The sequence below is a fragment of the Cinclus cinclus genome, chromosome 2 (assembly GCF_963662255.1).
Source record: "Cinclus cinclus chromosome 2, bCinCin1.1, whole genome shotgun sequence".
NCBI lineage: Eukaryota > Metazoa > Chordata > Aves > Passeriformes > Cinclidae > Cinclus > Cinclus cinclus.
In genome coordinates, this window is record NC_085047.1 from 46,423,713 (window position 1) to 46,439,457 (window position 15,745).

Consider the following 15,745-nt stretch of genomic DNA (forward strand, 5'->3'; position numbering starts at 1 on the left):
CCTTTTTTCAGGTGCACCTTACACGCCATACAGCAGACACACAAGCTGACATTATTGTCACTCCAAGGCATCATGAAGGGAGAGCTGATGCATTTCAGTTGATGCTAATTTTGAAGTCATCTGAAGTCCAGCATTAAATGCTGATGCAGCAACATAAGGTTGTGCACAGAACTACTTTATAAATGTACTTTCACCCTCTCTCACAAGCAGATAAAAGCTGCATTTTTAGGCCCAGCAAGAAGAGGGTGCATAGGACCAAGCAGACATGTTTCTTCTAACAAAAGAACTAGGGGTCAATCAAAGTAACTTAGGAGCCAGGTTCAAAACAAACACCAGGGAACGGCTCACGGCTCAGGCAGCGAGCAATAAATCTGCATAACACAAAGTCCTTTGGTAAGGAAGGCCACAGAAGGATTTCTATCAGTTCAAGGGAAGGTTAGAGAAATACTTGGAAGAAATCCAGTTAAGAGTGACTGAACAGATTAAATAGCTGGCATTGAAGGTTGGGGGAGGGGAGCAGACAGGCAAGACTTGGACTTGTAGCTCTTGTAGTACCAAAAGCATGAGGCTTTAGCCACATTGCCATGGGCAACAGAAGAGGGCTGGAGCCTTCCTGGACTCAGCTGGTGCGAGTGATGTCATGTTCACATCCTCAGACTGGCACTCCTCCTAAAGATGCTTCCTACTTCAACTATAACTGATCAATGACACTAGCAACTTGTTCTTCTAGGACTCAAAACCACCAGTTTAAAAATTTAAAAATTAGTTATAAAATGCTAATAATTGTAGCAGGGCTTCTCAGCAATCCATCTTAACCTGCCTCCAATTTGAAAGGGTCTCTGTTGCTTTTCTGTGCAAAAAAATCTTATGTTTATATATTTTAAACCTAGCCTATAAATAACCTAATGCTGGTAAGCATTATTTTAAAATATTGGATTTAAACTTAAGATCTTGAATAACTTAAAAATAAAATTTCTCTTCAGAAGTGCCAGTGACTATTGGAAGCACAGATCTTCTGATGTAAACATGTACTTCTAAGTTAAAGCCCTATTTAAAGCCTAAAATCTATGCTCCTTGAAATAACAAGATATGGCTATTTATTCATAATTACAAAAATCCCACAGTTTCATTCCAACCCCAGTTATTTCCAGTCAGGTTACCTACCAAATATTTTCCAGTGCACTCGTTAGCTGCTGTTGTGCAATATCATAAAGTTTCACTCTGAAGCCTCCAGCCGCAAACACCATGGCCCAGCTGCGACCAATGAGTCCACTGAAAAAAAACCAAAAAAACAGCCAATTAATAAACCAGCATTTAATAGGGGGAAGGAAATCCTGAAAGCATTGCAAAAACCAAACCAGAGCTTGGACTCTTCAATATTTGATAAAAAGATCAATTACATACTGATGAGAAACAAATCTCTCTAACAGAGAAATACCTTTCGCTGGTTGTGTATAGCAGCAACTGAAAAATGGAGCAAAAATAATGGGGAAGAAAGAACACAAAGCAAAACAAAAAGGAGAGTGGAATTCAAGTAGGACGAGCCACTACTTTGGGATAATGGACTCAATCACCAACAGTTTTGTCACCCACAATCTTAACCTGGAATTGGTTAATGACTTTATATTAAAGAGACAAAAAAAAAGAGAAAGATTTGTTCAGTTCATAGACTGAAGACAGGGCAGCAGTCCACTGATCCCAGAGGGCAGGATTCTGCTTCAGAGGTGGTCAGAAAACCCAAGGCCCAGCTACTGAAGTCACAGGTCCTCAGCAATTCAGAAAGTACCACAGGCACATGAAAAGGAAAAAAAAAAAGGAAAAAAAAATTTCAACTGGGCATGGGTTGATACTATTTTTCCACCTAGCCATCTCTAGCACTACCTTTATTTTTAGATGAAGCACTTTATCATGCTGGAAAAGCACAGGAACAGTCTGCCCACATCTTTTGGTGAAATCATATTACTGAGCAATACATGGAGGAAATCTGTAGTAACTGACAACTTTATTATCTCTCTTAAAGCAATGCAGGTTAGCTGAGTAGCAGGCAGTAGTCTTTTCAAATGGAAGCACCAAGGCACAGTGTCACAAGCCTAAGTAACCTGAAATCACAAAAAAATTAGGAAAAAACCCCATGATAGAGACAAGATCAGAATTCCATATCCAAGACTGTTACAGTGGGAGTTTTGATAATTATGTGCATTTCCTCTCACTTCCATGGCTACTGTATTTGCAGCATTAAACTTTAGTGATCTCTAGCAACTGAAAAATTCAAGGGCATTAGGGTACCAATAAAAGATTAAAAGGGGAGCAAAAGTCAGAGATAAAGTAATAGGGCAGATGAGAAAAGAAGGAAGAAAAAACAGGAACAGGCTCAGCCTTTGGTTTAGCTATATATCTTTAAAAATGATCAAAACAGGAAGTTTCAGGAAATAGAAGGAATTAGTGGAAATAACTGGAACAAAAAAAAAAGTTAATTTAATGCTGTTAAGCAGTCAGTAAGGTTTCACTCAAAACCTACAATTTAAAAGTATAAATAAACAACTTCTCTGTAGTAAGCCCAGATTCCATCAATTCTGAGGCAAGCAACAGAATAGGCATGGTCAAGGTTTGTTAGCTACAAACCTTGAAGCCTTGTCTGTAGCCTGCTGGCTAGCGAGTATATATAACATAAAAGCATCATTTATATTACAAAATTTATATTATAGAAGCATTTGAATCACTTCAACCTGACATAAGCATATCTGAGCTACCTGCATCTTTACAAAGTAGCATAACCTCTCTAAATTGTACTTGCAAATTAAGATCCTTAAAAAACAACAATTTTTTTTTCACTTTAATACAGGCTTTTAGGATTGTGGTGTTTTCCTTTTGAACTACAGAGCACACAAGGTAATGTAGGTATCAGGCTTGCACTGTTACTGCATTGTACATGACAGGATCATTACAACCTGACATTAGCATTTTTGACCCCAAGACAATGCTTTTTGACACTTTAAACGCTGTCATTTTGGACACAGGGATATCAACAACCAGAACTGCTCGCACAACTTCTGCAGGCACTACCAAAACCTGCAGCAGTGCCACAGGAGCCCAACCCTCCTGACCCTTCAGACACACCTACAGCGTACTTTACAGGGATAAAAATTTCCGTGAGTACCAGCAGTAGGAGCCAGTTCAGTCCGTGTCACCCAGCAGCACCGAAACTCCCATCCTGAGGCTTCAAGCAGCCTTGTGTTAAGCCAGCAGCAGCCCACCCTTGCAGCACCAAGGCACAGCGCTGCACAGGGGGCTGTTCCTGCCTGGCACGTATTTTCTCTCCCCTTCAGACTCTTGCTCAAGTCAAGATCTTCGGGTTCAGCTCTACGAGAGGGTGAAACAATGCATTCCCACGCAAGCCAGAAACACTGTTGACTTTTGTGGCAAGTCACTGTTATTTCAAGAGTGTCTAAGACTAACTTAGGAGCTTCCCGAGATAGTTGAAGAACGGGACATTAAGCTGGGCTTGGATTTCTCCACTCCTCTTGCACTTACACACACACAAGGCATTGCAATGAAAAGGGACAGCAGCCTTTCAAACTTAAAGGGCGACTTACCTCGCCAAAGATGCTTTGTTTTAAAGTAGCACCGAACTGTCAGGGACTTAAACAAAGGCACTCTGAGCAGAGCCAAGCAGGTGCATCCCCCCACTTCCCGAGATATAGCAGGAGCGCGCCCCGGCAGCTGGGCAAAACCCATCGCCTGCCCCGTGCCAGCACCTCGCTGACACACTCGACGGCCGCAGCAGTTCGGACAGCTGAGGCGGGGCCGGAGGCGACACGGAGTCCCCAAGCCCCCTCTCCGCAGGCCGGGCCGAGCCGGGAGACGGCGCCCAAGCCCCTTCGCACACCGCGGGCATCCGTCCTACAGGAGCCGCGCCGGGCTGGCACCTCCTCCCCGGGGCGCTGCCCCCGCCCGCGGGCGACGAGAGGCTTTACCTGCCGATGATGGCAACCTGCGAGGGCTCCATAGCTGCGGGGGCCGCGACCGGGAGATGCGGGATGGGCAGCGGGATCAGCCACCTCTGCCCTGTGCGGGCCCGCCCCGCCCGCCGCTCCCGCCATGTCACGGCCGCCCATTGGCTCCGCGGCCGGCACCTCCCCGGGGGCCGGGACTGGGCGGGACCGGGACCGGGGCCGGGGCCGGACCGGAGCCAGGGCAGGGCTGGAGCGTCTCCCAGTCCCGGAGCGTCTGCCAGTCCCGGAGCGTCTCCCAGTCCCGCGGCCCCCGGGCCCGGGTCCCTGCCGCTCCCCGGCCACGTAGGGAAAACATTAAACGTAAATACGTAACATTTTAAATGCTTACTTAATATCGAAGATTGCATTAATGTCCTTTTAATGCATTCAAGAAATATTTTCAAGTTTCCTTGTCTTTCTGAAAAAAAAACCAAAACAGTGGAAAAGTAATGCATTCCATCCCAGAAAAAAGGTTTGATAGTTCCTGATGAAGTTCATTGTGCCTTTGGCTATCATTTGAAATTTTGTTCATCTTAGAATTTCTTCCACTTTCCAAGAAAATTAAAAATAAGGCCAACATAGTAATTTTGGTACATCTGCCCACTCACTGGCACTTTGCTAATTCAAATCACATTCAACATTGAGATGGAGAAGTTAAAATTATATATTCTGAAAGGCTTCGTGAAGACTGCTTAACAGATAGCAGGCAGAAAACCAAACTATTATTTCCTTGGCTTCCTGACCTTAACACCACCCATGTAACTTGAGATATGCCAGTAGCTGGGAAGTGTTAGTGGGGCAAAGTGGCAGTAAACTGGGTCATGGGAAGATATAAGGCAGTGGGACAGAAGAGTGTAGGATGCTGTGCCAGTTCTGCTGCTCAGGGCTTATGTAGGCAGGTGTAGAAAGCAGCAGTTTAAGGGTTTAGCAAGTACCAATTTTGCTCTTTCGAAGACTAATTAAAAATGGCATGACTTGGCATCTGTTCTAAACACCTTTGTGTAGCCAGAGCAGAAGTGAAGCAAACAATGTATACTTACACTCAGGTTTTTACTTCAAAGAAAAAATTTTAAGATCCTAGAACATAAAAGTAATGTTAGCTGGGCATGAGAAAATGGTCTTCAGAACAACTTTACCATCATTTTCCATTTGTAAGTACTTACCAGTTATTTTAATACTCTTTGATCTCCTGAGATGTGTATTTATACCTTACTTGTCATCAGCAATAGACTAAGAGGCAAAAGCCATTGCAGATCTAGAAACGGATTCAGAGAATTAAAAGCTCAGTTTGGGAGTGTTAGTGTACGGGTTTGAGAACTAATCACAGCTGTGATAAAAGCAATTACAGGGCCTTTTAGTTCTGAGGGTGAACAAAACAAGTCTATGGCAATGAAATCTGAACTATATTATTATTGTTGTTGTTGGTATTGTTGTTGTTATCTATATATTAGCGACAAAGTCCCATAGCTCTGCATTACTAAATCACAATTAGGGTATGCAGACATATTCCCCAGAATCTGCAGTGATCAGACACACTGATAAGTCCAAACTAAAAAGAGGAGAGAGAAGTTTACAAGAAGAAAGGAAAATATAGATAATTAAATTCTCAGAAGTGCAAGTCAAGAGGAAAAAAAAAAAAGTACAAGTTTAGCTTTTGTGTAATAGCATAAGAATTTTAGGCCCAGTGGTTGCAGCCTCTGCAAGATAGGGACAGTAATTCTCCTCCCTCTTCTGCAATTCACATGGGAAGGACAGAAGGTGCTGTAAGCCCAGAAACATCAAAAACAATAACCAACCAATAACATGGTGAAAGGATTTGGGCTACATTAGGGAATGAAAAGCAGAGCTTGTACTGGCAGCAGGAGAGGCCCAAGTAGAGCAAATACACACTCACCAGCATGTGTATTCTTTCTTCAATGCCAAATAGGCACAGGAGCAGATTTGACTTGTGTTGGGAGCTGCACACCTGATCCCTCTGTGCTTTTAATCTCTTTCTATGGAGTGTGCTCCTCTGCTGCCCCACAAGCGGAGCTGAAATCTGCTACTGGCCACAGAGGGGTGGTTTTACTGCAGGGGGAAAGCAGGATGGTATAAAAGGGTTGTGTAATAAGCAAGGGGAAATAACTCTTTACTAACTCTGAGCCATGGGGACGTGGAATATGAAGGAGACGGGAATTCCCCCTTGGGGAAAATGAAGGAATGGTATGCTTTTAAAATACAGAAGAGTTCTAGCTTGAGCTTTTAATGTGGAATTAAAACAGAGACATAGTTCACATTTGTTAAGTATTAGATCTGATTAATACATCACTTGTTCACCAGAGCAACCAGAAAGTACATGTATTTGGCAATGGACTATGATCTGTTGCTACTACATTCCTAAAGGTTCGTGAAGTATAACGCCTTAAAAAGATAGTTTTAATTAATTACTTCATTGCTGTTCTGTAGAGTTCTAACTAATGGTTTGCATACTGGGTTATAACTAGTGGTTGTGTTGAAATGATGTCACAATTAAAACTATAATTTTAATTATTGTTAGTAGTTCGTGCTGTTAATTTGGGTGGTTTTACAAAGTGCAGATGGCCTGATGCAAATACTACCAATATTATTAAAAATACTACCAATTGTTAAAATGCTGATTCTTAAAGAAGCAATCTGAAGGAATAAGAAAGTAAACAGTAGCAAAGTAGATACTTTTAAAGAACAATTCAGTAAAACTAGATATAATTATATAGTTCAGTAATAAAAATACCTGTTAAGAAGACAATTTTCCTGTTGAAAATGCATTTTAAACCCAAACTACAACATAAGGTACAACATAGAAAGGCACATGGTGTGATCCTTGGGATGTCCTGTGCAGGGCCAGGAGCTGGACTTTGATGATCCTTGTGGATCTTTTCTAATGCATATATTCTATGGTTTTATATGCATTATTTGTAACATATGTATCATTCATAATGAGGTTCTTCCATTCATTTCATTTTCAAATTGTATGCTGATCAGGTGCATTAGTTCCCCAAGAAGCAGTTAAATGCAGCTTCACATTTTGTGGCAGTCAAGCTACTTAAATGGTTTCTTCATGACAGCAGGAAATCCTGAAAACTTGGTCAGTGCAGAGTTCAGTACCAGAAAATTACTTTTTTTAAGATTACAGTGGGAGAGAACTACATTTTCAATTCAGAAAAACACCAATCAGTGCTTGATGAGATGAGCAGTTCAACTGGCAGAACAAGGGTAAGGTACACACTAACAGCTATTATAAAAGGCACACACTAACAGCAATTATAACAGGTAGACCATGGTTCAGTAACCCCTGAACCCAAATTAGTAGATCTTCAGTTTGCCTGAGTCCTTATTTGCAAAGTTACCACTTGAAAAAGACAAATACAGCATGTATTGAAAGGCAAAGAAGTTCCTGTTTAAGAGTATAGCTTCAGGGTCTCTTTAATCTGTTCTAAATTTTCACTGAATTCACTGGAGCAGTTACTTGATATCTTGAATAGTGACAGAAGGAAAACCTCATCAGATTAGCAGTTTGCTTCAGCTGCACAAGTATGTAACTAGATGCCAGTCAGAGGGCATTTAGTGACAGTCATGGTTTAATCCAACTTAAAATGATCAAGAATTTAAAGCATACAATGCCACTGGGTCTTTATATTAAATTTACTTTACTTTTTTTTTTTCCAATTTCACTTTCTAGGTTGCCCTCCGGATTCAGCCAGTAAAGACAATTACATCATCTTACACCATTACAGGGTTTCTTACGGTAGCATCATCTTGACAGACAATGTCTTATGATCACAACCCATGAGTGAGGCCCCATGTTGCCACAAAGGGTTTGTGTGAAATCTTCATGTATTATGGCATATTTATACTTCATAGCATTAGGAAAAAAAACCCCAACCCTGTCGACTGACATAGCTTTTAGAAACATTAACAAAGTCATTGAGACTCCCATATTCTTGTAAGTTAAAAGTAGCAGCTGGAATGCAAGGGCTCAGGACCTGAGCCCGGGTGTGTTCCCCATATGGTCAGAGTCCATACAGGCCAGGGGCCACTTAAATCTGAGTGTATACACCCAATTTTGGAGGGTAAGGAAGTTCACAGTAGGAACATGGTCACTCTCCAGGGTTGCCTTGGCACCACCTCGTTTACAAATTAGATGCACTACTTCCTTGACACAGTGCCTTCTTTTCACTGCCCTAGATATTTGGGCTGAAATGTCAGAATAGTGCTGGGCACCAGTATGCCCAGGTCCCCAATATGGACAAGCTGGATAGCAGAGCTAGGTCTCTTACCACACAATCTGCCTATTGCTCAGGTAGATATTAATCCATCTGGGGACATTGAGAAAAATCTAAAAAAACCATAGGTTCAATTATATATGTGCAGTCACAGGCAGGAAGAGAGGGGCTATAAATGTATATATATTTCTTATGCTGAAGTTTATGATTTGCAGCAAGTAATGCAGCTGAAAACTTTTCCCACACTAAGTCAGTTATTCTGCAAACTACTTGCGCTCCAGAAAATTCAGGTATGAAGATTCTCATGTCCAAAGGTCTCAAGTCTCAAGTTTCCGTATGAAAGTGGTTCACGCATGGAATGTGAACAGGTTATGCAGGAGGTGATAATATCTTAATAATTCTTTATGCTGTCTTTGTTTCTCTTGTTACGAGCCAGAGTAGAAAGCCTTTCATTCATGTCCTCTGCACTTATCTCTTCAGAAAGGACTTTGAGGCTGAAAGGTGAGCAGCAGAAGATCCTGACATTGCATAATGCGCACAAACCGACCATTACAAGGGTGTTCTGACTTTACTGCATATTGTCTTCGCAGCTTTCTTATGCTATTGGCACAAGTAGGGGTTACAATTGGTCTCATGAAATGTTTTCTCTGTCAAAAATATTGTAGGCATGTTGAGAGATCCATTCTCTATTCTGTTTTCTATTTCCGGATAGGAAACTTTCTCCAGAGTATAGTGATTTGCCGAGGGCAAATCAAACACTTGTCAGGGTTCCCAAAACACCAAGAGAAAGTAGTAAAGATGGCAGGGAGAATCGTCTTTTTATAACACATTAGGGATTTTTTTTTTAAATGTAGTTTCAGAGGCTATGGCATACGGGAAGCGTTAACCACTTCCCTTTTCTTGTTTTTTATTAATTGAACCTTTCAGTTTTGAGAGCAGGTTTCTCAGCTCACTAGGAGAAATAGTGACGTCTTGGACTGTGACTGGATTGGAAATCAAGCTCGCGTCCAGGCGTTTGACCGACTTTTCCCGCCGTTTCCTTTGCAGGAGAGAGGCGAGCGCACGCCCCGGCTCCGCCTCGCCCCTAGGCCAAGCCCGGCCCTCACGGCAGCACCGCCCGCCCCTCACGGCAACACCGCCCGCCCCTCACGGAAACACCACCCTACCCTCACGGTGGCAGTGCCCTCCCCTCAGGGAAACACCGCCCGCCCCTCACGGAAACAACCACCCTACCCTCACGGCAGCACCGCCCGCCCCTCACGGCAACACCGCCCGCCCCTCACGGAAACACCACCCTACCCTCACGGTGGCAGTGCCCTCCCCTCACGGAAACACCGCCCGCCCCTCACGGCAGCACCGCCCGCCCCTCACGGCGGCAGTGCCCTCCCCTCACGGCAGCACCGCCCGCCCCTCACGGCGGCAGTGCCCGGCCCCGCCCGGACGCGGTGCATGCGGGGAGCGCCGCTGTGTCCCGGGCAACGCCGAGCGGGCCCCGAGCGCCGAGCGGGCCGAGGGCGGGAGTGCCGCCCGTGCCCTGAGCCGCCCCCGCTGCGGGGCACATCGCCGGGGCCCCGCTGAAGGAACCCGCGCCGGGAGCGGCTCGGCCGCGGGGAACCGCGCACGGCGGGGAAGCGACGGGGAACATCCTCCTCATCCTCCTCATCCTCCTCATTCTGCCGCTGCAGAGGAACCGTGCGCTCCGTCCTGGCTGAGGCTTGCTTGCTGCAGGGCATGTACTTCATGTTTTCCGTGAAAGCAAACGTTGCTTTGTTGAGGTTTTCATGAAAACAGGTAGCCAGGCAGAGTGAGACGCCTTTAGTGTCTGCCCTCCGTGAGGGAAAGGCACCGTATTAGACAGGGAAATATTGATGGAGAAAGGCTTCAGAACCTGGGGTTCTTTAATGCTAGCTTTTAAAACTCTTTTAGCCTTCATAACTGTCGAAGGAAAGGGAAAGGAAAGGAAAGGAAAGGGAAAGGAAAGGAAAGGAAAGGAAAGGAAAGGAAAGGAAAGGAAAGGAAAGGAAAGGAAAGGAAAGGAAAGGAAAGGAAAGGAAAGGAAAGGGAAAGGTTCAAAACAAGATGAAATACCTTTCATTAGACTTACTGCTATGGTTGGCCTAGAAAGACTAACTTTAGAATATTTAAGAATGTTGTCTTAAGCCTGAGTTAGCTGACAGTGGAAAGATACCACTCTAGAGGTAGTAATGCGTTTACTTGTTGTCATTTCATTTTAATGATAAATATCTTTAAAACAATTTTCATAGCTGGTATAAGTATAAACAAAAACATAAATCCATGAAATGGTGCTATTTAATATTGTTTATAGGCAAGTCCTAGTTTTTATGACTAAACTAACTACTGCTGTTTATATTGTGTGTTTTAAAATACTTATTTAAAACCGCCAAGATAACATTTGGCATGTTATATGTATCACAGAAAAATGATGCAAAATGTGCATCCAGCTCCTGGGAATAACGAAGATGATCTCTATTCTGGCTACAATGATTATAATCCCATGTTTGACACAGAGGTAAAATATTTTCTGTTTCCTATCTTTCCCCTACATAGAATTTTAACTTAGAAGTATTAGGTAAGAATTTATGGGTGCAGTAACATACAAATTTGCTACTGCTTTGACATGAAATTTACATTACTTAGCAAGAAAATCTGAAGTTTCTCAGGGATCTTCTTGAATAGCTATTTCTTTGATAGCTTTCTATTCCGACTAAACACTTGTGCAGATCTCAACAGATCTAAGATGCTGTAATGGTTAGAACTTTTGAGGTATAAAATCATAATTATTTATAGGCACATTTGATGTGGTGTTTCCCAGGCTGTGTGCAGCAGCAAGCTTTTTGACAAAGGAGTCTCCTGAGTGGTCAATAGGTGCTGCTGCTGGAGGAGCTGGCAGTGGAATGGAATCCTGCAGGTCTCTGTGCAATTGGGTAGAGCATCTTGGATGTCTTAAAGTAGGCCTGCAGACCACTTTTGGGTAACTGCTGGTGTGGTGGAGTTGGGACAACAATGATGTCATTTTGGTCCAAATCCACTAGCAAGATTTGGCATCTTATGTGAAATCCCAGTACCCAATTCATGAGAGCTGCTGCAGGACCTGAGAGACATGAGATGCTTTAATGTCTTGCATTGCAGTTGTTAATGTCAAAATTCATAAATGGCATAAGTAATAGGCATTTGGATGGAAAAAGAAATCCATGTTATGTTTTATGACTTCAACTGTTTCCTCTGTGTTTTTAGAAAATAAGTTTTTACATTTCCTGATCTAAAATACAAAAAAATATATAGATAATATAATTGTAATTTGTTGTGACTAAACCCTGTTGTTCAGTTATCTTCAAGTATTTTCTGAAGAATTTTTGATTTTTTACCAATCTCCTTTCAGTGGTCTGAAGGAACTGACTGTGGAATTGTGAGTTTGGGTGTTGTGGTTTTCAAAGGGTTAATGTTTTTATTCTTTTCTAGGATTTAGAAAATGATGTAGCTTTTCAACAGGCAGCAAGAACAAGTCATGGAAGAAGACCCCCTGTAAGTACCTTTAAAAACACTTTTTATTAATGTACATCTTGCTATGTGGTAACACTAATAATTGACACATACTGATTTTAATTGATGTTTGTTTGTTTGTTTGTTTTTTTCCCATCCAGGTGACAGCCAAAATTCCTAGTATATCAAGTCCAAGACCTCTAGCTACTGGATTTGGGGCAGGTTTTTGTTCTGCTGTAGCCTTAATGAAAATGTCATTTTCAAAACATAAATGTACCATTTAATTCCATGCACAAAGTGAGCCCTTCTAAATTAAGAATTTCATTCCAGTGAACTGCATCTATTCATTAGTTTTAATTCACAACTTTGCAGTTGGTCAAGGCGTGGCTACTGGTTGTTTTTCTTTTCTTCTAAACCATGCTGCAAATCTTCTGTACTGCATGAGGCATTAGAGTCCAAGGTATTAATTGGATTCATTTGCAGGAGGAACTGAATAGGTTGTTATTTGGGCTTGGGAAAGTTTTCTGGAAGTTAAGGTGAAATCAAGTCTTGAAGAATATGGGCTCTGAAACTTCTCTAGTTAAATCAGGAGAATTTGGTTGTGTTCTTGGTATACTGAGATGTATTGATAAAATAATCCTGCATGAAAATATAACTTAAGATATTAATGCAGGGACACATTTTATCATCTCGACACAGGATTTTACTGAACTGTTTTGTATTGTTCAATTTTATAGGTAGCAATTTCAATGATTTAATACAGGAAAGTATGCTGTCTCAGATAATTTTCTATGTACTTCTTTTTAAAAGAGTTGACAGAAGTATCCAAATACATAAAAAACCTTTACTGTGAATTTGTGCTAACTGAAATATTCAACATCTTTAAGTCTGCAGTCACTGGCAGTATATTGCATGTGAGTAACTTAATTGGGAACTTTGCTATGAATTTATGTGAGAATTAGCTCATCTTATTTTAAAATTTAATGTTGAGAGGACTGTGTGTAGGGCTTATTCTTTGTAAATGACAATATCAAACAACTTACTTTTGTAGTCAAAGGCATCTTTAACTTCATCTATGGGAAGACCCATGTCAGGAACTCTACAGGTAACAGTTCCAGTGTTTACATTTTATATTCACTTGGAACAATGAATTTTTCTGCTAAGTGCTAGATACAAATATTTAGAAGTTCATCGAATTAATACAAATTGCCACACTTTCAATTTGTCCTTTTTTGAACATAGTACCATCAGGAAGCATGAGGGTAGTGACGTGTGTTTTATTTGAGCACAGATTTGGAAGCAGTAACAGTGTTGTACTTTCGAACACTTACTGACACTTAATGAACAATAGGTCATTAAAATAATATATATAGTATATATAAAAATATATGTGAAAATATAGAATTATGTCTGTATTGTCTACAACATAATTTTTAGTGAGATTATTTTAATATATCTTCTGTTTTTGAGGATGGGGTTTCTCGACCAATGACAGCAGTGCAAGCTGCAGGTTACACTAAAGCATCTGTGAGAGGTATGATTTGTAGAAATCACCAGCTGCCACAGGGAGATGTTATTTTACAGTTTTTCAGTACTCTGTTAATTTTTCAGGTTCTTCATTTGATCCTCTTGGCCAAGCAAAAGGTCCTGCTTCACCTCTGGAAAAGAAAGCTTCAGACAGGTTTGTTCAGTTCTGCATTACATTCTTTCAAAGCATTGACAGTGACAGAAAACCAATCATGCGCAGAGTTTAAAAATATCCAGGCAGTTACAAAAACCTTGAGGGGCCAAATTCTGAACTTGGTGGAATAATGCCACAAACATTTGTGCATGTGGTTGGATGACTTTCATGAACATCTAATTTCAGTGATTCCTGGTTCTGACTAGCTCAGCAGCCTGGTTTTAGCTGTTCTCACGTGAATGCTTTGATGCTTACAGAATTGTGCATGGCCATGAAAATGTGTATGACAGGCAAGGAGCACCATGATTCTTGCAGCTCTTTGGGAAGAACTTGGGGGAAGTTGCCTGCTCTCTTTCCCTATTCACTCTGAGCTTAGCACTTGAGCTGAAACTTGTAGGCTGGTGCGAATGCTGGGGAATTTGCTCAGAAAATTGTTGAACTTTCCAATACCAAAGTTCTGTCCCCCAAATGTAGCTATATAGGAATAGGGAGTCCTACTGAAATGTTTGGTTATTTAGTGGCAGAAAAAGTCCAGAAGAACCACAATTTTTTGTTATAATCTACATTTTCAAACAATGCTTTTGAATTATGTATGCAAATAAAAGTTCAATTAATTGCTTTTAATGTGGGATTTCATTTAATTAGTGTTTGATATGGAAACTTGTATGTTTTGTAGTTACTTCTCTGAAACAAATGTGGTTTGTGAAATTTGCCTGTCTGTACCGTTCTTGTAAGAGGATTTATGTTTTCTTAGGTCTCTGTTCTCAAATGAAGAGTGTGAATGTGATATCTTTGGACAATCTTCTCTAGGCATAGTTTCACACGATACTTTCTTTGATGGGAAAACCAGTTAGCTGTGACATGTGATATGTTATTGTGTTGTTTTATTGAGAATGTGTAAGAGCTTAGGGTTTGTAGTTACATTACTGAAACTTTCATGTTAATACTTTTGTTGTGTTTTTTTTTTTTAATTTTAGTTTAGAAGAGAAGATGAGGCAGTTGGAAAAAAAAGTGAATGATTTGGTTGAAGAAAGCTGTGTTGCCAATAGCTGTGGAGACTTTAAATTGGTAGTTTTTTCTGAATATCACTTCATTTCTGCTGTAATTTGTATAGATATATATTTCAAAATGACTTGTGGTCAAATGTTTAAAATTATGAAGTAATTTTAATTCTACATTTATTAAGACTCTTCCAGTCTAGTGATACCTTGCTTTGCTGAAGAAAAAGCTAAGAGCTGTATCGCTGGCATATATATTTGTTAAGATTTCAGTGTCACAAATATTTCCTTTCCTCTGTGTCCATTGTCCTCTTCAGATGGGTCTGATGAATTAGTTGTACTGGCACAGTTCTGGCCCAGGCTAGCTAGCATTTAACAATTCCTAGGTATGGTGAAAGGTTGCCATGGATAAGGAACTATTTCCAGTAGTCAATTGGTTTATATTTGTTCTGTTATAGAGAATACTAGAGCATTGTTGTGCCGTTGAGTAGTGGCTAATTAACTAATCTATTTTGTTAGTTTTTCCTGAGCCTCTTGGATGTATGGTGCAAAGATGCTCCTGATGTCAAAGGGTTGTTTCTTCTGTAGATTGTATCAGATGACTCCAGGAGTCCTATAGGATGTTTTTTTCTGACAAGTCCAGCAGAATATCCATTTTCTTGCAAAAGTTATCAAAGTTGTGAACTCATTATCTGTAAAACAGCCAAGTTGGATTTGCCTTCTCTCATAAGGACTAGTAATCAAACTGTATCTTGAAGTACTTCTTTCACTACTGGCTTCCAAATAGCCACCTTGACTAGTTGCCATTAACTTTCTTAATTATTGCACCCTTGTGGAGGCACACAGGACTAGATGCTAGACCCAAAGTATTACTTGTACGAAGGATATTGACACCAATCTGCAGAGAATTATAATTGGGTACATAATTACACAGCTAAGCAGGCTTAGATAACTCCTATGTCTGCTTATTGCTGATTAAAATCTTTTGGTGAGTTAAAGTGCTTTTTTTCAGGCATTTTGTGCAGTCTGTAAACCAAAGAAAATAGACTTGAGTGTAGAAGAAAGACCAAAAGATACCAAAGAAAATAGACTTGACTCTATACTTGTGCTTGTCTTTATAGTTGCTTTGAATGTATTTTTATCATCTTGAGTCAGTAAGATTCAAGGCACTGTTAAATTCTAGTATTTTGTTTAAGGCTCTGGACAAAGCAAAAGAGGCTGGAAGACAGGAAAGAGAATTGTTGAGACAACGTGAACAAATCGCTCCTCCAGAAAGTATCAACTTAGACCTCACTTACACAGTAAGTGCTTAGAAGTCCTGAGTGACTGACA

The 15,745-nt window shown here is 41.0% G+C and overlaps 2 protein-coding genes across 5 annotated transcripts in view; one reads left to right on the forward strand and one right to left on the reverse strand.

Moving 5' to 3' along the window:
* The window catches only part of CRYL1 (crystallin lambda 1), a 49,718-nt gene extending 45,712 nt beyond the window's left edge, over window positions 1-4,006 (reverse strand). Inside the window, exons 1-2 of the mRNA XM_062514651.1 lie at window positions 3,975-4,006; window positions 1,165-1,272 (exon numbers count right to left, since the gene is read on the reverse strand). Coding sequence (XP_062370635.1) covers window positions 1,165-1,272; window positions 3,975-4,006 — 140 coding nt within the window. The remainder of the gene's footprint in view (window positions 1-1,164; window positions 1,273-3,974) is intronic.
* A 6,667-nt stretch (window positions 4,007-10,673) lies between these two features.
* Window positions 10,674-15,745, forward strand: part of IFT88 (intraflagellar transport 88) — a 41,214-nt gene continuing 36,142 nt past the window's right edge. For 3 of the 4 annotated variants that reach the window (XM_062514653.1, XM_062514654.1, XM_062514655.1), the window contains exons 1-8: window positions 10,674-10,763; window positions 11,714-11,776; window positions 11,896-11,952; window positions 12,786-12,839; window positions 13,205-13,268; window positions 13,346-13,415; window positions 14,393-14,483; window positions 15,610-15,714. In XM_062514653.1, the coding sequence (XP_062370637.1) occupies window positions 10,674-10,763; window positions 11,714-11,776; window positions 11,896-11,952; window positions 12,786-12,839; window positions 13,205-13,268; window positions 13,346-13,415; window positions 14,393-14,483; window positions 15,610-15,714 (594 nt within the window). Of the gene's footprint in view, window positions 10,764-11,713; window positions 11,777-11,895; window positions 11,971-12,785; window positions 12,840-13,204; window positions 13,269-13,345; window positions 13,416-14,392; window positions 14,484-15,609; window positions 15,715-15,745 lie in introns of all 4 variants that reach the window. The other variant, XM_062514652.1, reaches the window with a different exon arrangement.